This window comes from Madurella fahalii (assembly GCF_045866475.1).
Source record: "Madurella fahalii IFM 68171 DNA, scaffold_1, whole genome shotgun sequence".
Lineage (NCBI taxonomy): Eukaryota > Fungi > Ascomycota > Sordariomycetes > Sordariales > Madurella > Madurella fahalii.
Genome location: NW_027263971.1, coordinates 2554071 through 2580885, shown reverse-complemented (window position 1 = coordinate 2580885; position 26815 = coordinate 2554071). Strand labels below are relative to the sequence as shown.

At 54.0% G+C, this 26815-nt stretch overlaps 9 protein-coding genes across 9 annotated transcripts; 4 read left to right on the top strand and 5 right to left on the bottom strand.

Annotated features, from left to right (window-relative positions):
* Positions 1-987: 987 nt before the first annotated feature.
* On the top strand, positions 988-3833 carry MFIFM68171_00800 (tyrosinase; the record flags this gene model as incomplete). The annotated part of the gene is made up of 6 exons (XM_071056222.1): positions 988-1323; positions 1406-2070; positions 2140-2553; positions 2610-2922; positions 3060-3253; positions 3314-3833. 6 exons carry the CDS (start codon positions 988-990, stop codon positions 3831-3833), a joined length of 2442 nt encoding a protein of 813 aa, XP_070912323.1.
* A 470-nt stretch (positions 3834-4303) lies between these two features.
* On the bottom strand, positions 4304-4806 carry MFIFM68171_00799 (uncharacterized protein; the record flags this gene model as incomplete). The annotated part of the gene is made up of 2 exons (XM_071056221.1): positions 4304-4581; positions 4776-4806. The coding sequence occupies 2 exons, from the start codon at positions 4804-4806 to the stop codon at positions 4304-4306; spliced, it is 309 nt and encodes a 102-aa protein (XP_070912322.1).
* A 36-nt stretch (positions 4807-4842) lies between these two features.
* On the bottom strand, positions 4843-5919 carry MFIFM68171_00798 (Zinc-binding alcohol dehydrogenase domain-containing cipB; the record flags this gene model as incomplete). The annotated part of the gene is made up of 1 exon (XM_071056220.1): positions 4843-5919. One exon carries the CDS (start codon positions 5917-5919, stop codon positions 4843-4845), a length of 1077 nt encoding a protein of 358 aa, XP_070912321.1.
* Positions 5920-6996: 1077 nt separating this feature from the next.
* Positions 6997-8843, top strand: MFIFM68171_00797 (uncharacterized protein; the record flags this gene model as incomplete). The annotated part of the gene is made up of 6 exons (XM_071056219.1): positions 6997-7680; positions 7736-7964; positions 8036-8443; positions 8507-8614; positions 8680-8738; positions 8796-8843. The coding sequence occupies 6 exons, from the start codon at positions 6997-6999 to the stop codon at positions 8841-8843; spliced, it is 1536 nt and encodes a 511-aa protein (XP_070912320.1).
* An 840-nt stretch (positions 8844-9683) lies between these two features.
* Positions 9684-10409, bottom strand: MFIFM68171_00796 (uncharacterized protein; the record flags this gene model as incomplete). Its single annotated transcript, XM_071056218.1, has 1 exon — positions 9684-10409. The coding sequence occupies one exon, from the start codon at positions 10407-10409 to the stop codon at positions 9684-9686; it is 726 nt and encodes a 241-aa protein (XP_070912319.1).
* Positions 10410-18396: 7987 nt separating this feature from the next.
* Positions 18397-19775, top strand: MFIFM68171_00795 (Rhodopsin domain-containing protein; the record flags this gene model as incomplete). Its single annotated transcript, XM_071056217.1, has 4 exons — positions 18397-18619; positions 18676-18743; positions 18795-19169; positions 19239-19775. 4 exons carry the CDS (start codon positions 18397-18399, stop codon positions 19773-19775), a joined length of 1203 nt encoding a protein of 400 aa, XP_070912318.1.
* Positions 19776-21843: 2068 nt separating this feature from the next.
* Positions 21844-24070, bottom strand: MFIFM68171_00794 (Ferric oxidoreductase domain-containing protein; the record flags this gene model as incomplete). The annotated part of the gene is made up of 3 exons (XM_071056216.1): positions 21844-22702; positions 22764-23474; positions 23553-24070. 3 exons carry the CDS (start codon positions 24068-24070, stop codon positions 21844-21846), a joined length of 2088 nt encoding a protein of 695 aa, XP_070912317.1.
* Positions 24071-24849: 779 nt separating this feature from the next.
* MFIFM68171_00793 (S-adenosyl-L-methionine-dependent methyltransferase) lies at positions 24850-25641 on the top strand (the record flags this gene model as incomplete). The annotated part of the gene is made up of 1 exon (XM_071056215.1): positions 24850-25641. The coding sequence occupies one exon, from the start codon at positions 24850-24852 to the stop codon at positions 25639-25641; it is 792 nt and encodes a 263-aa protein (XP_070912316.1).
* A 315-nt stretch (positions 25642-25956) lies between these two features.
* Positions 25957-26815, bottom strand: MFIFM68171_00792 (Ribonuclease E inhibitor; the record flags this gene model as incomplete). Its single annotated transcript, XM_071056214.1, has 4 exons — positions 25957-26235; positions 26292-26462; positions 26527-26701; positions 26763-26815. The coding sequence occupies 4 exons, from the start codon at positions 26813-26815 to the stop codon at positions 25957-25959; spliced, it is 678 nt and encodes a 225-aa protein (XP_070912315.1).

Genomic DNA, 26815 nt, shown 5'->3' with positions numbered 1-26815 from the left:
AGGCTGACTGCAGCTGAGCCCAAGCCGATCGACAATGGTGGTTAATGCCCGAAAAAGCCACCATTTAATCACCAATCGACAGTAATGAGTAAAGCCCGACAAGCCACCATTTAATCGCCGAGCTGAACCGGATACTGTGGGTAGCATTCGGCTCTTCACCAGTGAACTAGGAGATGCAGACAAGGCTCTTCATCACGATAATAAGCTGCGAGCCCGCGGCATGCGCTCCATTTTCCGACGGCCGACCAATCCGACCTGGGTGGCACCAATCATATAGGTGGACATTATCCAGAACCCGCTGATCGCACCTTTCCAGGACGTACCAAGGCTCTTGGCCCAATCCACCTGTTACTGAGCCCAACTTCATCCTCGCCATCTTCACTGCTCCCTCCCAAAAAATCGCCGGGGGTACCGGGGGCGGCGCTAGCTCCCCGCGTTAGAATTAGGGTTAGTTACGGCTTAGGATCAAGGTTAGGATTAAAATGTCTATATGGATAAAAACGTTTGCTTTAGATTGAATCTCTCGTGTTGTTGTGCAAGTTTGTAAGTTCAAAATAGAAAAGATAGTATGGGAGATCGGGTAGCCTTGTAAGGGCGCTTGTACTACTATAACAATGGGCCCTGTGAAGTGTGACTTTCTAGCCCCTGTCAAGTGAAATTTTGGGGACCTGGATAACAAACACCATCGTGGGCTCGGCACCCAGAAATCGCTCGGCCCAGTAGTGGGTGGGATCATGCAGCACGGTGCCGGACCATCTCATCCGACAGGGTAGCGTCACACATTCGGAGCTTGTTACGGGTTGTAACGGCGCGAGCGGAGAGACGGGCACAGACACTTCCAATAAGAACAGAAGCTTGGATTCCCACTCGAGAATAGAGACACATCACGGACCTTCAGGTTTCACGGCCACCCACAATTGACACTAAACCCTGGCCGCTGATCGGACGCAAAACCCCAACCCTGGAGTGAGATCCGGCAGCTGTACAATGGCCTACAAGTACTATCCCATCCAGGGGATCAAAGCCGGTTTGGGCCCTGGTAACCGGGTCCCCATCCGGCGAGAGATTAGTGAGTGGACCAACAGCAAAGACCCTGTGGACCAGGCCCAGGTCATTCTATTTCTCCTAGCTCTCCAGCGCTTCCAAGCGGTTCCCCCGAGTTCGAGAGACTCGTATTTCCAAATCGCAGGCATCCATGGCATGCCGTACAGGTCCTGGGACGAGCCCAGTGTTACCACTCAGGAGGTGCAGAGAAAGGGTTACTGTGTGCACGCCAATGCTCTATTCCCGCTATGGCATCGTCCGTACCTGCTGCTCTACGAGGCACGTATTAATTAGTTATTACTACTTCGAGCCCTATTTTTTTGGCGGCGTCACATTTTGCTCACAATGAATGCATGCGTAGCAACGTCTCTACGAGATCATGGTCGACGAAGTCATCCCGGGAATGGGGATGGGCCGGCAGGTAGAGAACGAGCTTCGCGCGGCCGCAAACTCATGGCGTCTCCCGTTCTGGGACTGGGCCAAGAATCCCCAAATCCCAAGCCTGCTACGCGCGCCCAAGCTCAACATCACGCTCATCAAGAGGGTAATAGAGAACCCGCTCTACAAGTTCACGATGCCACGCGGTGAAAAAATGGGTGTCTACGGAGTGGGGCCACTCAAAGTCCCCGACTTTGATGATGCTGTCGAGTACGGAGAATGTGTTGCGACAAGCCGTTGTCCAACGGCCAGTGAACGTGCCGACACCAAGGGGGCGTGGCGGAACGGCGTCGTACACAACGACACGGCGGACAAATTCTTTGCCAACCGCGAATCGATTACCGACTTCGACTACGGCAGAACTGCTGAGATGGTGTACAGACTGCTCACCTATCCGTTGGATTTCAAGAGCTTCGCAACCACGGCGAGGGATGCCACTGCCGTCTCAGCGAGTGCGTCCAGTGTCGTGTTGGATATGAATATCGAATTCATACACAACAATATCCACTACTGGGTCGGCGGGGACGGTGGCCACATGTCTCAGATCCCCGTCGCAACGTTTGATCCCATCTTTTGGCTTCATCACTGGTGAGCGCGCATCGCATGAAGGCATGAAACTTGAATACAGCCTTCAGTCGGCGCTGACAAGGACCTCAGCAATCTCGATCGCTTGTTTGCCATCTGGCAGACGCTGAACCCGGAGAAGTGGTTCGCTGCGGACCAAACGAGGCCGTTTGACCAAAAGGTCATCGGGATGGGCGAAGTGGTCACCAGCAAGACGCCGTTCCGGCCCTTTCACAAGGACGAAAAGGGTACCGTGTGGAACGCCGACGACGCCCGGGATTGGTTTAGTTTGGGATATACTTATCCTGAGCTACAGCCTTGGACGTCCAACGAGGATCAAGAAGCTAGGGTTGCGGCGCTGCTCCGAGGCATCACCGACACGTACGCTGTCTCCCGAAAAGAGGCGCTGGAACTAGGCAAGCCCGGCAGTAAGCTTTCGGGGGTCGTGGACGTCAAGGATGGTGGCGTCGCGCTGAATGACTACGCCGTGAGCATCCAATATTCAAAGTGAGTTCTTCTCTCCGAAACCTGTTCTTGAGCCGCCGGCTCAATTCGATTTCAAGGTTTGCAATGGGCGGTCATCCCTTCAATCTCGAGCTGTATCTCCGACCCGAAGGGGACGTGCCCGGCGGGCCGGGGGAGTTTGGCCTCGATCAATTCCTCACCAGTGTCTACAACTTCAGCCAACCGGCAGCGCAGAACGGCGAAACGGTTTGTTCCAACTGCAGCGACCTCGAGGAAAAAGACGTGCAGGTTACTGCCTACATTCCCATCACACCGTATCTGGTCAAGATGATCCAGCAAAAACAGCTGGAGAACCTCGAAAAAGTCAACGTCGAGAAGGTTTTGTCCAGGATTTACTACCGCGTCGCAATGGTTCGTGCTTGTTTGTTGCTGTTGCTATTGCTGTTGCTGTTGCTGTTGCTGTTGTTATTCCCTGATCTCTTACCGCTGCCCCCAGAAATCTTAACGGAGTAATTACCTAGTACCTAGTCACTGACGGATACAAGCAGGTCGGAAAAACCGTCCCCGAGGAGAAGTGGAAGCCGAATCTAAACCTCAAAGTAGATGTCTCAGTCTGCAAGATGGAATACTCCAAGGATCCTGGCGCTCCACCGACGTTCGACGAACCCGATGTCATCCCGTCGCTTGGTATCGGTCAAAGGGGCAACGCAGGCGATACAGGCGACTCAGTAGCCCCGACACCGCAAGTCCCTCCTGTTGTTCTCCAAATTCTCTCTACGTCTCGTCTAACCGCTCATTGCAGTGGTGTTTCCGAGCAATCCGCCAATGTCAATACGGTCATTCCGCTGCAGGAGGCTGTGTCCGATGGGGGATCAGTCGTCGTCCGGTCGTCATCCATTGAACTCGGGCCGCCGCCGCCCAAGGTCAGGGAAACGACCACGACAATATCACTACTGTGGGTAAGTAACGCGGCTGACATAGAGGATCCCGAATCCTACGATGAACTGCTCCGCATCGGGATCCGCAGCAAGCTTCGAGCTCTCCTCTGCAAGAGTAAGGAGGCTGGCCGTGGCCTTGTGCCGCTTACGGACCTCTCCCCCAGCCCTTGGTTCCAAGGAGACAACCCTCAGATTAGGATAGATATCGGCGGGAGCGAATTCATTGTTTATGTCGACGGAAGAAAGGTCGGGGTGGTGAACAGGGTTATCCGGCGGGGTAGTGTAACGCATGTCAGGTACTGGACTTATCCGGCTCGTGCTGAGCCAATTATGGGAAAGAACGTGACTGTGAGCACATACCAGCAGGCCAATCTGGTCCCCTGAGATGGAAAATAGGTATAACTGGGAACTCGGGTGTTACCATGGACCATTACGAGGGGAGGAGGGAATGATACTGAAACCAAGGAGCCCAGTGTGTTTTCATGATTTAATGACTCTGTTTTCTCAAAAGTACACTCATGTCGTCCAAACCTCTCGGTGCAAACCTCGTTGTTACAACAGGCCAGGAAACACTCCCGACACCAGTCTTCCCAGACGGCCTATATGCCGCAGATGAAGCACCACAGGGGAACAGCGCCGGACCCGCCCGCCTCTGCAGAGAACTTCTGTCTATGCTTCCTGCTCTCGGGCCCAAAGACGTTCTCCATGAGCGATCGGCGGTCGGCATACGCAGCGCCGAGCTTGGGCAGCCAGCGTACGCTGGGGCTCCGGCGGCGGATGGCGCCCATGATGCCGAAACGCATCACATATTTTTTTTGTCGAGGGCAATGCACCGGACCGCTGCCATGGTCTCGTCAATGGGTGAGGAGGAGCCTATGGCGTGAGCAGCTTTCTTTGAGCATGCCGAAACGCTCCGGCAGGAGGATCGAGCCGTCTTCGGTGCTTACCAGGTCAATGGCTGTTGCGATACAGGCATTGGCCTTGGTCTCAGCGAGTTTGGCGTCAAGGGACTCCTTCGAAGCCGTTCTGATGTCCACCAGTACGGGTTTGGGTCCCGCAGCGTTGGCGTTGATCTCCCATTCCTTGGAGGCATGGGCCTTTTTGGCAAAGAAGCCCTTAGCATCCAACGACTCTGATCTCTAGAGTAAGGGAGGTGGAGAACTAGGGGGGCTGGTAGCGGTCGTGTTGATGAACAGGCCGACGATGATTATCGTCTGCAGAGCGTCGCTCACATTGGCGTGCAAGGAAATGGGGTAATACCTAAGCAATTGCCTGTACAGTTCTAATGTACGTACTATATGCAAGCACCACCCGCCTGGCACTCACCGACCACACGGTGCCTAGCCCGAACGAACATAAGAGCGCTGCACGCTCTGGAGTTGAACCCAAATCTTCATGACGAAATATCCTGCTCCAGCGTCACTACCAGTTTCGCTGCCGACACTCCGCCGGACGCCTCCGTCAGGGCAGCTTGAATGGAGCCGAGACCACGGCCAACAATCTTTGGCTGGGGTTCTGCCTTATACTTGCCTGCCTTCAGCGCACCCGGCAGGAAATCCTCGTAAACCATCTTCCCCACGTTCTCTTGCCCGGCGTCCTCCTCCTCCTCGCCCCCCCGAATGCTGACCGCCAGAACGGGCTTAGCTATGACGCCCTCCGGCACCGTGCCCTCTTCAATGTCATCAATCGTCGAGACTACCATCTTGGTCCTGTCAATCTTCAAGACCGCCTGGGCAGTTTGCCCCAGCGTCTCCTGCTTCCCAATGGTGTCAAATGCACCCGCGAGCCGCCTGCCTTGGAATGCCTTCTCGAGCTCTTCAACCACAGTTTTGCTGTTGTAGTCTATGGCTAACGCTGCCCCGAGTTCTCTCATCTTGTCGAAATTTCTGGGCGATGCCGTGACAATGACCTCGCAGCCGGCGGCGACGGCGAGCTGGATGGCATTACAACCGACGCTACTCGATCCGCCCCAGACGAGAAGCGTTGTGGATGTCGGGCGGGGATTCAAGCTGGGTCTGGGGAGGGCCAAACAGTCTCGGTTGAACAAGGCGGCCGACGCGGTCGAAACACCCAGCGGGAGGACAACCGCTTTCTCGAACGACAGCGATTGCGGGATGGGCGTCGCCATGTTGGACTGGAGAACCGTGTAGTTTTGGAACCCCCCGTGGCGCTGATCTTTGGTTGCGAAAGACAAGGCGTGGCCCACGACGCGATCTCCGACCTTGAATCGCCGTTCGTCGACGTCGCAGCCCACCTCAACCACTTCGCCGGCGACATCCACGCCCAAGATTAGGGGATAATTGAACATCTCCCAGGCATAGTCTTGTATTTTCCAGTCGAGCTGGTTGATGGCAACTGCCGCATTCCTGACCACGATCTCGTCTTCATCCGGATACCTGTCGTCGACAAGTTCCACCCTGAGTGGTTTGACCTTGTGCCCGACCTGGAGCGCTGCATAATTGGGCGACATTTCGTCTTCGAGACTCCAGACCGGATGACGGACTGGGACTACCTGGTATGCTGGCGTTGCGGAACAACTGACTTGTTAGACCTGGTGACTGCTTTTCCCGATGGCGAGCAGCTATGAACCATGGGCCATGCCGCATGCATCACACATCCACGTATCACATCGTCATTGAGCCCGCTTCGTGGATATGAGGGGATTGATTGGCTAACCTCGCCCAGGCCCGAGATCAGCCCCAGGTTCGGTAAACAGGTACATATTTTTACATTGTAAGTGGCATGGGCTGTAGTCGAGGGATCCGATTGGACGGTAAAACTAATGCGCTGCAGCGATCATCCAGCCAAGAGAGTCACAGTCGGGGAAGTGGCCGTCAATGAAGCCCGAGCCTGACTGATTCTCCCATCTTCCCCTCCCCTTTGCGCCCAGTCCGAGACCGGTGAAGGGAAGGATGCCGTGACAATAACGATGTCAAGTTAGGCTCTTATCTTGCGACAAATGCGGTGAGGTCTCAAGGTTACCTTCCTATGCTACCAAAGCTATGGTACTCGGGTACAATGTACCGCTACATGCTAGTAAGGTAGTCTGCTGGGAGATACTTCTCGGGTACCTATACCCCCTCCTCGGCCTGGGCCTGACCCTTACTACCCTGCAGCAGCGTGTATTCATGCCCAATCGGGCTTTGGAAAGTCATTATTATTTGATTGGGCCATGTGAATACATCGCCGATTCAGTGCATTCGGGGAGGAACAGCAGGGGCAAGCCGCTATAATCAGGTGCCGTATTGCGGCTGAGGGGCATTCCACAATGACATGCACAACTTAAGGTAATGACACCTCTGTGTGGCGACGGGTGTCCGCAGACAACCATTGTTTTCCACCACCGTACCAGATAACCACAAAGTGCATGTTGAACTCATACTTCGAGTGGCACACAGGAAAATCCGAGTCGAGCTAACCTCCCATTGCCCCTACACGCTACCCTCGCCTGGACATTCGTCCATTCTTGCCAGACATCTCTTGTAACCTTTGGTGACACATCCATCCTGTGAGAAGAGGAGACGCTTCTTGAAAAAAGACGGGGCCAATGTCGACAATCTGGGACGCCGCTGAGATGGGGACGCTGACGAAAGGGTCGCTTCTGGATTTTCTAGAAAAAGACCCCAGTGATCCCCCTCTTATTAACCGCGAAAACAGGTCGGGCATCACTCCGCTGGGACAAGCCTTGCTCAACGGGAGAGCGAAAGCGGTGGCGGTCCTGTTGGACAACCAAGCCGACCCGGACAAGATGATGGGGGAAACGATGCCGTTTCCGGACGGGAGAACACCGGTTTATCTCGCAGCCACGGCAAAGAAATCGGGTGCGCGGATGATGCAGTTGCTGCTCAAGGCGAACCCAAAGACGTTCGACAAGCCCGTCGAGTCGCGTAAAGGTGAAACCCCGCTGATGGCCGCCATCCGAGCACAGGATGCCAAGATTGTCCAGATGCTCATAAACGCGGGGTCTTCACTGGATAAGCAGAGAAAGGATGGCAAAACAGCCCTGGATCTGGCAGATGCTCTGCCGAATACTGCGAAGAAGGCCGAGGTCAAAGCCGCTCTGAAACCGGTCCTGAGGAAGGGCGGAGGCGGCGGTGGCTTCCGAGCCTACATCAAAGACTGGGCGGTGAACGTGCTTGGCCGCTTCAAAATATTCAAGCCTCTGGGAAGCATCTTCAAGGCCGCTTCCCGCTTCTTCTACGGTCTTGCTCCGCCTAGTGAGCCCGACGATGTAAGGACGAACCCCACGACCGCGAACAACTGACTGATGCCTGCGTTTGTCATAGGACTATGGGGTCAAGGAGCCCGTAACCGTCGCCGACTTCAAAGAGAACCTGAACGATGCAGTGTCTTCCGGCAACCTGGACAGATTCTTTCCCCCTGGCGATACGTACCTCGACGACGTGGCCAAAAAGGCGGCTGGGTTGAAGAATGATCCGAACAACCCCCTAAACGAGCCCATCCAGCTTCAGGGCCTTGCAAACGTGGCCCTCTACCAAACCGTGCTGTATTGTGGTACGTAGTATTATCATAGTACTCTTCTCTACTACGCACCAAGCCGAGCTAACAAGAACAAATACTCCTAGACGACAGCTGGTCGATGCGTGAGGAAGACCGATGGCCCAAGCAAAAAGAGCTGGCCCAGCGCATCGCCGACATTGCTATCCGAGCAGTCCCAGGCACCAAGAAAGGAGTCCATTTTCGCTTCATCAACACGTCCACGCCCGACGCCAATTATCTCGACGGTAACGGAGTGTTATCGAGACTCAACGCCAACCAACCGAACGGCTCGACACCGATTGGGACGCAGCTCAAGGAGAAGATCCTCAACCCTCTTATCTACTCGGTTCTCGATGCCGGCAAGGAACTGGAGCGCGCGTACTTGATCATGATCATCACCGACGGCTGTCCGTGGAACGAGCCCGATGATGCACTCCGCGCTTCCATCCTGGAGTGCGGCAAGCGCTTACGAGCCGCCGGCTACAGAAGAGACGGCACGTAAACCCCAAAAAAGCACCACGATGCAACGAGCATATCTCTGACGTAATAGTAACCAGCCGTCCGATTCTGCCTGAGCCAGATCGGAACCGACGACGACGCCAGGAAGTTTCTCGACAGCCTAGACACCGAGGAGGGGCTCGAAGACGTGCTTTACCGCACGTCAGGTGAGTCTAAGCCATTGGCGGGGGACACGCGAGGGACACGAGACAGCTGATACCGAGATTACTAGAACTCATGGACGCCAAGTACGACGAACTCAGGGAGAACGAAAAGAATCTCCAAGGCTGGGTAAGCATGCCGTTCCATCAACACGAGCTTTTCCACCCGCTGATCTGACCCGTTTAGTTGCTAAGGATGCTACTCTCCCCGCTGGACTCCCTGAGCGCTGCTTAGTGGATAGTATCGTGGTATTCGAGCACTGCGGTCTCATGGTACGTCGGTGGCCCTACAATGGGCAAGCTCTGGTTTTAGGGCAGCAATACATGAAGTCGTGCAGGTCGCTTGAGTGAGAGTGAGAGATAGGGATTCCCGGATACCGGGAGGGTAAGAATGCAAAAAGGAAGATTGACAGGACATTTCATAGTATTGCATTCGGATGGGATAAGTAATAGGAAGGAGCAGTGTTGTGTACATGGGTACTTATTTAGGGAAACTGTGATCAGTTAATTACTAGCAGTTTTTAAAGAGTTCGGGCTTCGTGTGTGTGTGTGTGTGCGCTTTTTCCGTGAACCTCATCTGACTCCGCGCCTTAACGACCAGGTTCAATCAAATGGCGGTCAAAAACCCTCTGCGCTTGGTCACTCGATTGCCTACCTCTACTCAGTTCAACCACGTTCAAGGGAATTGGTGCCACGCTGACCGGGCCATAATAAGGCTCCTTCGAATACGAAAATAATCCCGTGCTAATCACTATCTTCGCTTCAGAAAGATGGGCGAGATTAGCCCTCTGTCGGCACCATCAGACGGTCCACAAAGACGAGTCCCACGAGTCAAGCCATCTATCGGATGCGGGCAGAGCGTACCTAAGCTAAGTGATATTGAAGACGGCTATGGAAGGATACAAAGGAAGGTCGATCCCGATTAGCACACGACGGCTCCCGCCAGTACCCCCTAAACTTTTTGCTCTGATTCAAACCCTCGACGCTCACACATGATTCGCATGAATTTCGTTGGCTCCAGACAGTACCATGATCCTAACCAAAATCGTGGCATGTCGGTCTTCTCCTGGCTGCACTAGTGACAGCCATGGATCGAAAGGTCGTGCGACCTGAGGGTCGACTCTTGCATCACTACAGTCGCGCCATAGTGTACGATTCCGTTGTCCTGGTTGTCGCGGATGCCGTCGTCGGCGAGGACGTTTTGGAAGACCTTGTTGACCATTCTCGCGATTCCCGGGCTGTCCACAAGAGCCAGGATGAAAAGGATGAATGCGGAGATGAGATTGACGGTTGCCGTGCGAATCTGTCTCCTCCAACGGGTAGATTCCATGGCGTCGTCGATGACTGGGTTACACAGCCCGCTAGCCAACGCCTCGGCCTGCGCTGTCGTGCCGTTTGCCTCTACCAGGAGCTGGATCACTTCGGGGTCTTTGTTGCGCCTCAGCTCGTTCTCGAGCGGCCTTGCGCCATTGTTGAGATCCGGATGGCAGTATCTGGAATTGGCCTTGTGTTTCAGCAGGAGCTCGACAATTTTGGCTCGGTCTCGACCCATTCCCGAGTCCGTCACGATCCACAGCGCCGTCTTGTTATCGCCTGTGAGTGCATCCGCTTTGGCACCTTGGCTGAGGAGGAGCCGGACAACATCGACATGCCCGTTCCGTGCTGCTAGAGCGAGCGGGGTGAGGCCGAAAATCCCTTCTCCCCTCTGGTGACTCTGCTCATCAATTCCGTGGTGATGGAGATACAACAACAAGCCCTCTCGGGTGAGAGTGCCGGCCGCGGCGTCATGAAAAAGTGACATTTCGAGGAAATGATCTATAGTGTATTGATACGAGGACTATTACTATTCCGGTGTGAAAGGAGATCTCGGACAAGGATGCGGCTTCTGCGGTGTGGCTGTCATGGACAACAACTTGGAGCGCAGGGTCCCTCTAACGATATAATACAGTGGGAGGGAGCAATCTTCTTGCTTCGCCCGGGTTCTCCCCCGCCGACAAGTCCCTCCGAGTCATCCTTCCCGTACTAACTGGGGCTGATCAGGCCGAAACCCTATCATCTATGTCACTCCCGTGTACCAAAGAAGTCTAGTACCTAGGGGGTTTTTTAAACCCACAGACCAATTGTGCTAATCACTTATGCCGATTTCGGGCTCGTGGCCGAGTCGTCGGGTACCTGGTACCAAGGCCAAGGTTTCCTGCGGCATCCTGCCCAAGGCTTGCTACAGCCTCCGTGCGGGTGCAGCGTAAGGGCTAGTTGCATGTATCTGGGTAGTACTGCAGCATGTGCAAGCGAAAAGTGCACTTTCTGCGCTGCCGAGCCTGGACGAATCAGCCATGTTTGTTGCCTATCAGGCACTCCGGATCCCCTCCTCGGCACTTTTTCGGGGCAATGAAAGATGCTCCGCAGCAGCTGGAGGATCTTTGCATTACCCTCTAGGTTGTATTTCGCTCGTTGTATAGAGATGTAGTCCGGATGCGCATGGTAGCTTCTAGCGCGGTTTGTTCTAGCAGCTGCCGCGCTGGGAGCAGATCGTCTTATCGATAAAGACAAGCCATCATTGTCGCGGATCAACAGGCGATGATCTCTCGATAAACCACTTCTCGGAATCTTAGCCGTCACTGATTAATTAGTTTCGACTTTGATACAATACGCTACACTGTTATCATGTCTCCATACCGCTACTCCCCTCTGCCTAATGGCAACGTACGCTTGCTCCGGCTTCTGCCTCATCCAGACGAGCATTCCCGAATCGATTGTACTCTCTTTTCTTGCCCTCTATTAGACTCGGAAACCGCCCACCCTTTCGAGGCCTTATCCTATGTATGGGGCTCCGGGCTCACACCCCAGTCTATTCTGATAGATAATTGCGAATTCTCCGTTGGAGCCAATCTTCACACAGCACTCTCACATCTCCGGTTCAGTCCATGGCCAAGATCTACGCCAAAGCAGGCCGTGTGCTGGTCTGGCTTGGAGAAGCGACAGCTAACAGCGATCGAGCGCTTGAGCATATACGTATGGTTGCAAACCCCAGCCAGCAATCTACAGCAACCGAAACACAGAAGCAGACGATCCTCGACCTCCTTGAGCGGCCATGGTTCCAGCGCATCTGGGTAGGTAGCAGATGGAGAGTGATTTGATTTCGGGCACAAGTTTACTAATAAAAATCAATTTAGGTCCTTCAGGAGGTTGCCGCAGCTCGACATATCCTGATCAAATGTGGCGCTGCTGAGCTCGATGGATATACATTCTGCTTAGGTCTTGATAGGTTGAAGCCATTCTACAACACTCACCCAACCCTGCAGAGTCTGGTTCCTCCGGTATCCTACCTTATTAGAGGCGCAATATTCCGGCCTAAATACAAACCTACTCAGTCGCACAGATTTTCTCTCTCTATCTGCCCCCTAAGCGAGCTGGTAGATATGTTTTGCACCCGCAAAGCTACATTGTCTCTTGACAAAGTTTATGCTTTGCTTGGTATGAGCTCCGACGATCCCAGTACGGCAGGGTTGTTAGTAGATTACAATGTCTCATGGGAAACACCCCTTCAGAGGCTTGTCACCTACTCACTCTCAAATCGGATGGCTGTGGAGAGTTGGGACGGGAAGGAGGTAGCGGTGATCAGGGGCAAGGGTTGTGTTTTGGGCGAAGTATCTCTGGTTGAAAGGGATGGTATAACTTGGAAGGATAGAGCCCAGGGTTGGAGCTATTCCCTCAGCCTTCAAACATCAGCAAAGCCTATCCAACAAGGGGATGTTATCTGCCTCCTCCAAGGGGCATCAATGCCTACAGTCATTAGGCTGCTTAACGATTACTCGATTATTATCAGGATTGCGGTTCCCGTTACGGACGATCTAAAAGTTGCAACTACCAAGCTGTTGCAACGACTAGAGTCCATAGCAACCTTTCCAAATGATTTCCTACTTGTCTGGGACTGGAATGCATCTCAAGATCAGTTACAGGTTAGGGAGTACGAAGACTTCAGAAGTAGTCAAGGGCTACCTGATCAAAGGACGGAGCTACAAAAGGGCCTAGATAGAGCGACTGGGTTATGGAAAATTGGACAGGTATTTGAATGTGTCAAAAGAGATGGAGAGGCAGCAAAGATTTTTCAAAAGTCGGTGGATATTGCTAATATCGCCTTGGGAAGTGCAGACAAGTCGGCGCATGTAAGCCGGAGAGCTTGGGGAGACTTACTAGTGAAAGACAGGGGGGAACGGGTCCCACTGTTATATGCGGCGATGAAGGGGTACGAAACGGTTGTGTGAGAGCTCCTCGACACGGGCGCCGCCATCGAGGTGAAGGACGCCGACTGGGGCATGACACCGCTGTCTTTGGCTGCCTGGAATGGGCATGAGACAATTGTGCGAGAGCTCCTCGACAAGGGCGTCGCCATCGAGGCGAAGGACAACAGGGGCATGACACCGCTGTCTTGGGCTGCCTGGCATGGGAATGAGACAATTGTGCGAGAGCTCCTCGACAATGGCGCTGCCGTCGAAACGAAGGATGACGTCTGGGGTATGACACCGCTGTCTTGGGCTGCCTGGTATGGGCGTGAGACAATTGTGCGAGAGCTCCTCGACAAGGGTGCCGCCGTCGACGCAAACGACGATGTTTGGGGCATGACACCTCTGTCGTGGGCTGCCTGGTATGGGCATGAGACAATTGTACGAGTGCTTTTGAACAAGGGCGCCGCCGCCGAAGCGAAGGACAATAGGGGGATGACACCTCTATCGTGGGCTGCCCGGGGTGGGCATGACACGGTTGTGCGGCTGTTAAGTCAACATGCCCACCTGCGAGATCCCCACATCCAGGACAGTTTGTAAGCCCATACCAAACTACACCCCGTCAACTACCTCCTTTTGCTCGGACTAAAATACAGGAAGCCGCTAAATACCACTATTACTCTCACTCTCTAACCCCCTCTGTTTATGTAGACTCTCTCTAATACGGCCAACCTCGATTTAGGTCAAGTGGATTCGGTTGATAGTAGCGAACCTAAAGTTTCAGTCTACTTCAACCGTTTTCCCCCTGATTATAAGTTGGCAACAACAGTCTCTGAGTATCTAAGCTCTCGAACCAAAGAGAAAAAGTTACTAAAGAAACGTCTTGGTGGCTGAATTTTATGAGTAGCTTATTATTTAGTACTTTAAGTAGAGCTATGCTAGCTACTATTCTTAGAGAGCATATCTAATCTAATTCTATGCTTCTGTCAGGTGCAGGAGAGTGTCAGGTGCAGGCGGGGCACTGCCAGGGTCAGGGGCCTATAAATTACCGGCTTCGCCGGAAGTTTTGGAACGTTCAGAGTTCAACACTGTCACCTACCACCTCCTTAGAAGCGATAGCTGCGCAGACGCCGCTCCTTCAATGCGAATCATCCTTTCACTCTCCTTTTCTTACAGCAATCCCCAATTTTCGATCTGACAGCTTCCTTTCTGTAACGTATATAATAAGCAAGATAACTAGATAAGTGAGCTGATCACTTTCTACTGCCTTACCATAACTATTAATAATTATACTACCACAACATTAAGGAATAACTATAACTAACTAAAATAGAGATAAATGAATTAGATGATTCTCCAACCTTCTGGCACGTACGTACATTATAGCTAGGCTCACTGTATAGACTATAGTACTGAATCTTCGTACAAGATCTCTCTATACCATGACTATTTAGCTGTATTTCCTGGGCTAACTACTCATTCATATCCTTTTAGTCTAATAGATCTAGTATCTCTTATACTGTAAGTGATCCTCTAAGGCGTATACGTGTTTATAGCTCTCCATCTCTTACTAAGTCTCTTATTAGCTTTTCGCAGTGCTAAGATCTCTATATAGAGAGGGGCTACCTCGAACATTACAGCTCTTATACCTTTAACTAACTAGTCTATAGCAGCTAGAATAGGTGTTAAAGAGTTATCTTGGTACTAAAACTGGCGGGTCAAAGTACGTCAGTGGCACGGCAGTAATGGCCTTGCGCGGGCAAATCGACGTCAACCATCTAATTGGTGCACTTCCGGATTTGGACATAGGGAAGTACCTACACAGGCTTGATTCATCAAGCATATGCCTCGTAGTTGCTGAGCGTTTCGAGTTGGTACTACTTAGTACTACATGTAGTAGACCTCTCCCTCTCACTTCGCCGCTTGGGCTGGATACAGCGGGCGCAGATATGGAAAATCGACTCAATGCCCACTAAAATAAGCGTCAAACAGACCAACTGCCAACAAGTTGGCGGGAATAGCGGGTGCCATGGAACATGCCAGTTCGATGTGGTCTGCTTCGCGGCACTAAAATACTTTACCTCTCCTTGTCAGGATGGATGCCCTGGCGAAACTTCGAAGTAATTCCGATCCATGCCTTGAAGGACTCCATGGTGTTGGCGGCCTCCAAGGCGATGCTGGAAATCTCAGGGCCACAATTAATGTATTCCCAGTCATGTTTCACACAAGACCACAAAGACTTAATGACAAGTCCCACATTGCTAGTAGCCTTCGCGCCCAGCGGTAATTATCACAAAAGCCTTGGACGTAATCAGGGGAAGCTCCCATCTCTGGAAGAAGAATTTGAAAAGACCAAACCCAGCCAGTGGCCGGATGGACGTCTACTCAGGGGGCACTGAATAAGGTAGTAATTAGGTGAGGAGTCGCTCAGGGGTCGGTGACTTAGTAAATCCTGGCTACAGTCCCATCCGAACTTCGCACGAACCCTTTCCGGTCGTGACATACCACTACACGTACTAACCCCGCATGTTTTGCTCTTTAATAGTTCTCGCGTGGGGGTCATCGACAGCAAGCCAGTGGCGGCTTCAAGTGTGACGACTGGACTCGCGACACGATCAGCAACCAAGCCAGCCCCTTCTCTAGATGCCATCTGTGCGCGAACCCGTGCCCAGATCGGGCGCGCGGAGAATTCGGTGATGATGGGCGTTCGGAGGTTTGGCATCCAAGTCCTAAATTCGTGGTTCGTTTCAAACAAGTTTCACGCGACCAGGGGCAAGCAGGACCGACAGGACGGACGCATCCTTCAAGAAAAGGGCACATGGCTGTCTGCCGCAAAATTCTGCATGTACAAGGGGCCTGTGTATTGGAGCCAAAAAAAAAAAAAAAAAAAAAAAAAGCTAAGCTATGCGATTACGACGGAGCAATAAGCCTTGTCCGCTGAGTGCTATTCCATTAGACCGGGGCACGACTTTTTGCCCAACACCGACCCGACGGCGAAGATGCTTATGTCCCCGTCCAGCTCCGCGACCACAAATGTCTCTTTGATGGTAGCGCTACGCGGACGCGGTATTTCCATAATTTATCTTCATCTCATTTACCGTGGTTGGGGTGCCGCCATGCAGGAAGCTTTGTGGTCCTAAGAGCACCAGACCTGTGCTAGGGCTTAGCGATGCAACATTTCAGAAAAAAGCCGTGATTTTAGCGTAGTAGTGCGGCATCAGCTGGCTTCGAGCCGCGTTCATGGTTCCAAGGAAGAAAACCGACCAGGTCTATCCTATGACATGTTTCTAGGCGTGGCCTTGGCCAAGCTTGCGCAACTGTAGATCACCTACCTATGTGCTCTACATTACTGCAATAGTCCCTGCGCCTTATGATCTTTGCGTCCCCGATCTCCCAAGTGCCATCTTGGCCCGGTTGCGGTGAGTGGGAGCCTCTGCCCTTGGCTAGCGCGGAAAAGAGAATCACTTCATCTTCCAGTTGCCCCGCTGGCCCACTTGGTAGGCTAAGCCAGGAAGCAACGGCTCTTGATCTCCGTCTGTTGCTGGCCTTTATTAGCCAGGCTCGGAAGACTTCTTGTTAGTTTCTTTGCCAAGTCTTCGGTTCAGGCAAGCATTTAGGAACCTTCTCGCCGATTAACCGCTCATAGAGAGGCAAGCCATCCACATGGCGCCGCCTAGAGTCAAGAGGCCCGGAGCGGAGAATATCAGGCCCGCCGGATGGAGTTCTTCATAACCCCGGGCCGTAGCGCTGGGAATATCTGGGGGATCATCCTCCCATTGAACGCATCGATCGTGACGGGGAACTCCGGGACAATGCTGGAAATAGGGTCTGGACGGCCCGAAGTTGCAGGTTGCCCACACTCGATGGAACCATAGTTCTGCAGTAAGATCAACTATGACACTAGTGGACTATCACGAAGTTTTTTTTTCCGGAGCGCCGGCGATCCGGCGATCTTCCCCCCTTCCACACGTGCACTAGCGTCTTGACGCGCATTGACATGATCTATCACGTCCAGAGACAAACGGATCCATGCCCCGACCGCAGGACATGCTCTGAATGAATGATGAGCTTCAGACAATGGCTAGTACGCTGTTGGCGTTGGTGCTGCATGCGCACTCTTAACGACCTTCTTGAAAGGAATCAAGGCATCAAGGCGGCTGCACGCACTGACCTCACTATTGCGCTGTCTGCTCCAACCATCTGCGCCTGCACGCTGACTTCTCCTCGCACTAGTATTCGAAGGAGCTCAACTGGCTTCAGTTTGGTTTAGTCGATGAAATGCAGCGCGGTTTTTAGCTTCGAACCAAGGGCAAACGCCCGAGATTCTGGTGGAGCTCTGACCGTGTGCACAGATGGCAGCGGAGTGTGTGTGAGAACCGTCGCAAACCTCGGTTTGGTAAGCTGCGACGTCGAGAACTGCGGTTTTGCCCCGCGCGGCCAAACATCCCTGGCCCGACGTTCCAAGGATGGGAGGGGGGAACGGTGCGCCATTTGGCTTTTGCCCCTTCGTTTGCGCATTGACAGTGGTCTGGTGGGGGCAGAGCCAAGGATACGCGGCTGCATCGTGCTAACGTAACTGGCGTTAGCGGGTTACACAGGCACATGAACGGATCCCTGCCCAGCCTGCCATCCGGTCTCGCTTCCCAACTTTTCCCTGTCCCTCTTTCCTCCAATGTTGCGCGCTGGCCACCCTCCCCTGCACCTCTGGGCTTGGCAACCACGTTGTGGCTGGGAAACGCGAGCGATCGAAACTGACCCTGATGCGAGGGGGGAATGGCCTTGGCCGCGATCTTGTACGCCACTGTGGACGGGTATGGCTGACGTGCTATGATTGACGTTCCGCCCGACGTCTGTCGGCCAGCATCCGACGCTGCATGTGCCCTCCCGACAGACAGCCGACATGGAACACTTCGAGTCTCGCGCTGGCCCGCGTTTGCAGCTCGCATTGTCACAGTCCAGAAGTTGGGGCTAGTCAAGATCAGGCATGGGCGATGGATCCTCGGGTAAAAGCGACGGTGTGAGGTGGCTCGAGTTCCGCCCCTACGTACAGATACTACACCGCACAACTTCAGCAACGGAACTCAGACGCCGTGCATGCGACCATGGCCATGCGACCCACAGCGTCGAAAGCACTGCTTGCGAGCTTCGCGGCCAATAAGACGACCGTCTTGATGCCCGCAGTCGCTCCGGTATCCGAGCGCGCAGACGGCGGGGGCCTGGAATCCGGGGAAGACTCAAAATTCGAGGACCCAGCACCCGTACTGCGACTTATATCGCGAGAGAAACGCATCGGCTGACGCAGCAACCCCTTCTTCCCCTCCCCCCCTCGGCCTCCCGCCTCCTACGCCAACGCCATCCATCACGACCCTGCTACGCCACCTTGACCGACCCCAAGAGGCCCGTGGTGAGGCTCGAGCTAGACTGATATCTGGCGCCGGGTGTTGTATATCATGGTGACTTTGTCCCGCAGATAGCTCCCGTCTTGGGCCTCCAGCTTAGCTCGACGCCACCGCCCCTGACACGCATCTATCGAAGCTCCATCCCTTGGAGGAGAAAGTGATCACCATGTCGACAGAAGCAACCGCACCCCCGCTGGACCCCGCCCTGTACGAGTCACGGGCCGGGGTACCCATCGCCGTGGTCACCGTCGCCCTCACCGTCGCCACGACGGCAGTCTCTCTGCGCTGTTATACTCGAGCCGTGATGCTTCGCCAGTTTGGCTGGGACGACTGGGCTGCCATCGTCGCTATTCTGCTGGCCATGGGCAGCGGTATCATGGTTGCCACAAGTAGGTGCCCGCTCGCTCGCCTCTCCTCCTGACTTTACGATTGACACCCTCCCCAGATACTATCTACGGACACGGCCGGCATATTGCAGTACTAGATCCGTCGCAGCTTTACAAGTACTTCAGGGTAAGAGGCATGCGCACCGCTTGGCGAGCCCAGAGCTAACTGCCGACCCAGACATTCTACATCTCGATCGTGCTGTACAACGGCTCGTTAACAGCAACAAAGCTTACCTTCCTCCTCCAGTATTACCGCATCCTGGGACAAGGACAAATGCGAAAGGTCATTACCGTCGCGTTCGTCATTGTCGCCCTGTGGTCAATATCCCAACTCCTGGTTACCATATTCAACTGCACCCCGATCCAAAAGTTTTGGCTCCCCGAGACGCCAGGGACCTGCATCCCCAACTTGCCATTCTGGTACATCAACGCTGCGGGCAACATCGTGACAGATGTAATCGTCTTCGTGGTGCCGCTCCCGGCACTCAGCCGCCTCAACCTCCGCAAGGGCCAGAAGCTTGCCCTGATCGGTGTCTTCTGCCTGGGCTTCTTCGTAAGTGCTGCCAAACACGCGCTCGCAGACCGCCCCATCCCCAAAACCAATGCTAACACTCAACTACAGACCTGCGCCATCTCGGTCATTCGCATTCAGTACCTAAGCCTGAGCACGGACGTTACTTGGGACAATGTGGCCTCCTCCTGCTGGTCAATCGGCGAGCTCTGCTCGGGCATCACATGCGCCTGTCTCCCGACTCTCCGGCCGCTGGTGTCCAAGTGTCTCCCTTCGATGCGGTCGCAGAGCGGCAAGAGTAGCGGTAAATACTATCAAAAATCATCCGGACGCGACGGATCGACGGGTAGCGACGCCAAGGTTGGCGACAACAACAGCAGCAGGGGCATCGTATATCCCGAAGACCTAGAACTCCAGAGCGACGACCGGTCGGACAAGGAAGTTTCAGTAGCCCGTATCGAGGAGGCGCGGGCAAATGCCAGTCATCAGAAGCCCAGCAGGACCATGGAGAAGCTCACGCTGGGGCTTAACCCGACGGTGAAGACCGAGATTAAGGTGGGGTCACCAGGTGCGCAGCCGTCGTGGACAGCGATAGACAGACGCATTGAAGTCAAGACGGATTTGGTCATGACAAAGGAGTTGCCTTGATTATTTTTTTTTCTTTATTTCTCGTTCTTGATACCATATTGCATGATGAATAAAGTTGGAGTTTTGATCAAAACCTATAAACCATTTCAAAATCCCCGCCTCGCCCCGGACGGTTGATTCTAATTAGTCTACCAGTTCTCTTCTCAATACTCAGTCCACTTGCTCAAACTTCCCAATGCTCCCATTTACTCACGCCAATGATGCTACCAAAATTCCAACCGCCTGGTTGTTAGTGTCTAGATCTTCTCCGGTATTTGGAATGTGAGTTGTTCCTCCCATTGACTGAAGTCGGCTGAGGAGGTTTCAAAGCATCCAATCGCTTTTAACCGTGCCGTCCCCACGAGGCACTGTCGTACTCGGTATATGATTCTGCAACACGGGAACGCGGCCATCCGTGCGAGCATCCTCTTGCCGCTCTGCTTCCCGTGTTCATTGGATCAGACCACAGCCCGTTTATTGAATGATTGCTGGCGTCACTGACCGACTTAACTGGCCCCTGATATAGGCTCGAAGTTGTGCAGCGCTAGCTTTTATTGCCTTGTTTCGTTGCCAACCCTACTCCCGGCGCGTCTGTACTGGTGTGGGACTTGACAGGCGGTCGGTCAGGGCCGACACGCCAAAGACACAGGCAGCCCAAAACCCGCATCCGAGCTATGTTTAGGGTACGTCTCTCAATGGTGCTAGGAGGATGGTGTCATATTGCCGCTTTTGAGCAAGTTTTAGAACGGTAGAGGCGAGGCAGTGTATCAATATTGGGCTGGCTGTTCTGTGATATTTGGATATACTCGCGTGCAACTTCCGATCAGTTAGTGGTTGGAAAGGGATGGCGCTTTTGGTGGCGAATACGCGAGCGCAGCGATTCACTCGAGACAACCGCGCAGTGGTTGACACCAAATTAGTCAAGATGCAGCAGGTCTCTTGTTTCGATAGGTAAGGTACGTGGGTGAGCAGCACATGTGTGCTTCTGTAGCTTTTCCATGCATACCTCAGCGCTACTTAGATAGCTAACTAAGTCACTATCTTGGATGTTCGGTTGCTAATCTAGCGTAAGGTAGCCACAGCACACGCCCCAACATTTGGCATTTTACATGGGAGGTTCAGCTGAGCTCGCAAATCAGTCTCTGTCGAGCCCATCCACATTTTTCCTCTTCGTTGATTAACGGCTCTCTCTGCACAATAGATATGAAGCGCTTTGTAGACCGCGTAACTGGTGCACGAGATCACAGAAACCGAGCAACTGAGCCCGATGAGTTCCTGTAAAGTATGAGTAGAGCAATTATCTGGAGAAAAATGAGAAACTAGGCATGCAGCATAGCATTTCCGGTGTAGAGATATTTCGACCAGGTACATCCTGGATAGAGACGGGATATCTGTAGAGGTAATAATTAGAGCGGACCCCGTGTGGGCATACTCAAATTCAACCAGCCTTGCGAGTTCGAGTCCATAATTAATCGTCCAAGAGCAGGTCAGAGCGGCTCCGCTACACAGGAGGATTCCCATATACCGCAAGCTTGTTTGGTTTGCCTGTTCCGAGTCGTCGGCTTCGGCTCGGATTTTTGTCCAAGCAATCTACCAAACACTACCTTGTGCCGAGGCATGAGCAACATCGCCTGCATCGCCTGCATCAATGACAAGAGCATCGATTTGAACTCGTTTCAGGATTCGTTCACGGCGGTGAAGTTCTCAGAGGAGACACTCGTCTTCCCTAAACCGGAGTCTACAGAGTACCCCCTTCAGCAAGAGGCTGAGTACGGCAACCGCCAATCCATGAGAACGTCTAGCTACTTAAGACATTAGAAGGAGCTGCTTCCGCAGCAGCCCGCCTAAGTACAGTCCGCCTGAACAACTGCCGATTCTTTGAATTCTGATCCAGGTCCGTGGTTCCGACGATAATGTACAATGTTGCCGATCTAAGAATTAGCACGGCGGTTGAGGAATTGGCGGGTTCACGACGCGCCTGTGCGACTACCTGAATTACTTATGTCTGCTTAGGTAGGAGTATCCGAACCTTAGGTACCTACGACCCCTTGAGTCCCAGAAAGTATTCCCACCAAGTTTTGAAGTACAATTACCAAGAATAAGCATCAACCTCCAACTCAAACACCACCCCGCTCCCCCCCTCCCGCCTCCCCATCCGCGCGACCCTCTCCCGAACATCATCACACAGCCCGCCAGGCCCACAGACGACGACCCCGATCTTCCCCCACCCGGCCCGCACCTCCTCGCCCAGCAGCTCTTCCACGTCCAGCCTCCTGCCCACCCGGACCTCCTTCTCCGCCACCGCGCTCAGTGCCCCGTCCAGCGCCTGGACAAGACACTCGGCCGACTGCTTCACGCTCCAGCAGAGCCGCGCGTTCGGGTGGCTCCGCGCCCACGGCAGCAGGCCCGTGATGCCGATCCCCCCGCCGATGAGCAGCACCCGGTCGCACCGCAGAACCGCGTCCGTGGGGTTGTTCGGATACGGCCCGTCGAGGAGGGTGAGGAGGCTGGTGTGGGCTCTGAGGGAGCGGGTCATGCCTTGGGATTTGCGGATGAATAGTGTTAGGCCGGCCGCGGCGGGAGGGTTGTATGTTGCTGCTGTTGTTTTGGTTGTCATTGTTGTTGCTGTGATACCCTTTTCCACCGCGGCGTCGTCGGTGTGGTCTGATGGTGGCGAGGTTGGCTCGGTGCCTCGTGAGGGCGGGTGTAGCATAGCTGAGGAGAGGAGCGAAAATGGGTGGTTCTCCCACGGCCGGAGCGGGTTGAGGGTGGGGAAGTAGACGTAGGCGTGGTGGCCCGGGGTGCTTCCCCAGCGGACGCCTTCAATGTCGACTCGGATGATGTCGTCGCCTACTTCAGTCACTGTGGCGCGGCGCACGCCGGCTTTGAGGACTCTCAGGAGGCGGGCTGATCGGTCGAAGAACCAAACCGCGCACGCGGCGTAGAGCCTGCAGCAGCCGTAAGTACTTGTCGGCGGTTCAGGTGTTTAGGGGACGAGGGATTACCTACCACATCTCATATCCGAACATCCTCTCAAACCTCAATTCGACATGATACCAGCAGCCAGCTACCACAAACACCGCCAGCAGGATGTGCGAGATCAGAAATATCTCGTATGACCGGCGGCGCACATACAGCCCGCTTCCGACCAGCATGATACTGACAGCCACGGTAGCAACAGAGCCCCAGATCCAGTATTCGAGCTTCTCCTCGGCCGGGTATGCCCCCGTATCACGGTACAGCACCAGCGCAAGAATGGAGTGGAGAATGACCTGGATGCCAAAGATGCGCGCAACCCAGCGGTGCAGCAACAAGTAACTCGAGTGTGACCAGTTGCTCAGCCAGAGGAGGACGTTGTTCCTTGTCGAGAAGAGAATCAAGAGCGGGAGCAAGGCAAACCCGATCGTCCCCGTCCGGTACATAACCCAAGCCATGATCTCCCGGTATTGGTTTGAATACCAGGTGTTAGGCTGGGTTGAGCGGTAGTTGACTGCTGTCAGGACGACGTTCAGCACGACCATAAGCGCGACGTAGAGGGCTTGGCCGACGGTGGGAGCATTGCCGAGCAGGTACGGGAGAGGGCGCACCTGGTAGGTGCCGACGACGCTAGGGTAGACGAGGTACGGGCTGATTCTCTCGAGTATTCCCGTCATGTAGGGGAGATAGCCGAGCCATGTGAGCACAATTGGCGTGGCGAAACCGGTGACTAGAATTACGATTCTGCGAAGTTCCCCAAACCTGTCAGCAGAGCCGCGGATTTCCACAGAGACACACACCGGGATAAGCTTCCATCCATACCCATATCTTGCATGAATTGTCTCTTCAAACTCGACGGTGGTTAGTGTATTATAATGGGCACCCCAGTCGGCCGCCGGGACGAGAGCTGTAAAGTTGAGAGTGCCGTCTACCAGGGGCTCTCTGGTTGGCGGCTCGGATATGTTGGCGATGGTGCTGCCATAATTCCACTTCGGAGCCACTGCTGGGTCCCCGGTCGCTTGCTCCTCCCAAAACTTCTCCAGCAACCAGACGGGGACGGCGTACTCGGCACACCTTGTGCGCATACACCAAGCGAGTGTCATCAGATAGGGCGCGTCGCCTGCTCTGCACGACGGGGACGTCATCCCTGAGCCACCGTGAGCGTGGCCCCCCGCCGAAACATCATGACTAGAGCATGAGAGCATGAAAGGGCCTAGAGCCCTCGAGCAAGCGTGGGCGCAAGGCGGGTTGTACATGCTGGTATCGATGCCGACGAGGGCAAGGGTAAGCTGCGGCAGGGCGCATGCCCGCAGCAGCCCGAGGGCTAGAGAGGGTCTCATCCTGTCAGCTCTGGTTCAGCTTGTTCGGATTGGCTTTAGGAGCACAAAGATGGAAAGAGAAAGCGCATGAACAGAGTTGGGCGACATTACCGCGTCTTGTATGATGCAAGTCTCGCAAGACATTTCTCTGTCTGTTGTTAACCGCAATCACAGAATGAGTGGTTATGAGCAAGTTACCTTAAACAGCCATGCGGGAACCTGTGTAGTGTGGGGGTGCAGGCTGCACCAGCAAGCCACATATTAAGGCCACTTATTTTTTAATATATGGGAGCATGCTGACCCAAGGCCTGAAGACCATGGGTAAAGGGGCGCATCCATTCAAGGCCAGCAACTCCTGGGAAAGCAGCCACAAAGAATGGCATGCACCCCATTCGTCAGTTTTCATGTCCAATACCAGGGGCCCAGAACAGGAGCCATTCCGCATCAGCGGTGCGCCCGCATTCAATAAGGTAAGTAGGATGCCGTGCAAGTTCGTGAGGTGCGCCGTCCAATCGAAACGCAGCAACGATGTTGCATTGCCATTGACATTTTGAGTTACCCCGTACGGCACCCCCCAGATGTCACATGAGGGGTGATGAGCAACCCGGCGGGAGTAACCATTAATTCCTAAGTGCCGGGGAAGGGGACGGGTGGAGAGTGGGTGGGCGGTTCAACTTCCAAAGGCACCTCATCAGTTCATTGCATTGTCCACCCATTTCAATCATAATACATTCAACCAACTGCCTGTGCCCCAGGTTTTATTACTAATACTGCTACTACTCCTACTCCTACTACTTACCATGTCAAACCCAGAGCAAGCAAAGCGGGAGTACGATGCCTTGGCCGAGGGCTATAATGACTTTTCGCAGACGCCCATCGGGCTGCTCGAATCGCAGCTGATCAAGATGGCCCTCGGCGACCTTACCGGCCTCACCGTTCTCGACCTGGGGGGCGGCAGCGGTCTTCATGCTCGCGAGGCCATCGACCTAGGGGCTGTTTCTGTGGACATCGTCGATATCTCGCCCGGCATGATGAAGGTTGCACAGGACATCGAGAAATCCCTGGGCCGCAACGTCATGCGCTTCTTCGAAGGCGACGCCGCCAAGCCGCTCTCGCATCTGCCGCTCCGCGAGGAAGGCTACGACGTGGTCATGGCCAACTGGGTCTTCAACTTTGCCGAAAGCATCGAGGTGCTGGAGGCCATGTTCCGAAACGTCACCACATACCTGAAGAGGGGCGGTCGCTTCGTTGGTGTTCGCGACGCGAACATTAATGTAGACAGCGCCGCCTTGCCGAGCACAGGTATAAATGGGAAATACGGCGCGAGGCTGTTATGGGTGAAGCCTCTCCCTGGAGGAGAGCGAGGGTACAAGTATTTCGTCAGGTTGGACAGCCATGTGCCGGTGGAGTTCGAGGGGTCGTCACTGGAGATTCTCAATTCGGGCTCACCCGAAGTGTATGAAAAAGCTGGGCTGAGCGACATCGAAATCGTCCCGTACGAGAGCGCAGAGGTGGTGCGGAAGGATCCCGAGTTCTGGAAGGAGTTTCTGGAGCTGCCGTATATGGCTGTTGTCAAGGCCACTAAGAAGTGATTGATCATAGAGGTGAGAGGATGCTCAGACTAGGAGTTATTGGACAAATAATTAGTTTCCATTGTCAATGTTTATCCATCCGTTCGTCTCTGTCTCTTTTTATTCGTTCTTCTAGCTACGTCCGAGTTTGTCCGGATGCTTGACCCCTTGTTTGTGGTTTCCGCGAGGGGGCCAGATCTTGGCCAAATCTACCAAAGCAGGCTAGCGTAGATCGTTGCAATCAATTCAACAGCAATGTAGCTTCGCTCAGATAGCTGTCTCTTTGCGCTATTCAAAACTCTAGAAGTGCCGTCCGGTGGGTGTAATCATTATCCGTCACAGTCTGAACCGTTTGCTGGCTTCGGTAAAAGTCATGCCCTCTTGAATAGCGACTGCCATTTTGGAATCTGCTTCGACCTGCTTCGCCATAAGCAGGAGCGCCCTCTCAGCCAGCTCGCTGGGCAGAACAACAACGCCATTCAGATCTCCGATGAGATAGTCGCCGGGGTTGATGGTCATGTCCTGCTCGTCAGTCTGCAGCTTGACGGGGACGTTGACAGCAGCAACCTTGAGCAGCTGGGCAGGAGGGGCAGTGCCCACGTCACGAGCAAATACCTAACCCGATCCTTCAGTGTCTCTTGATTTCACAAGGGGGCCGTAACGCTACTCACGGGGTAGTTGAGACCTCTCTGCTCTTCCAAATCCCGAAAGCGCCCGTCAATGACGGATCCGGCGGCACCGCTAGCCTTGGCGCGAGCCGACATCAGGCCCCCATAGACAGCGTTTGGCGTTTTGGGCGGGCAGGAGACAAAGACTACGGCACCAGCGGGGACCGAGTCGATCTGATATGTCGTCTAAGCTTCGAGAAGTTCACGTCTTGGAAGTAAGACTGGGGAATAAACTGACATAGTGGGTTGGGTGTTTTGGTTTCGGGTCGTCTAACGGCACATATTGAACGGTATACGCTGGGCCGGCAATCTTGGTAGGTCCGTCCTGGCGCTGCGGCGACCACATGCTGAGTCCGGAGAGGAAGCCGCCGTTGGGAAATCGAAGCTTGCACAATGCGTCCGAGACATCACATCTACGAGCTTCTATATGAGTGATGGCACATCAGACACAGGAGATTGATCTTGGCCACCTACGTTGTGTACTCTCGCAACGCCTTGACAATGGGGTCTTCCTGTGAGTTTGCCAT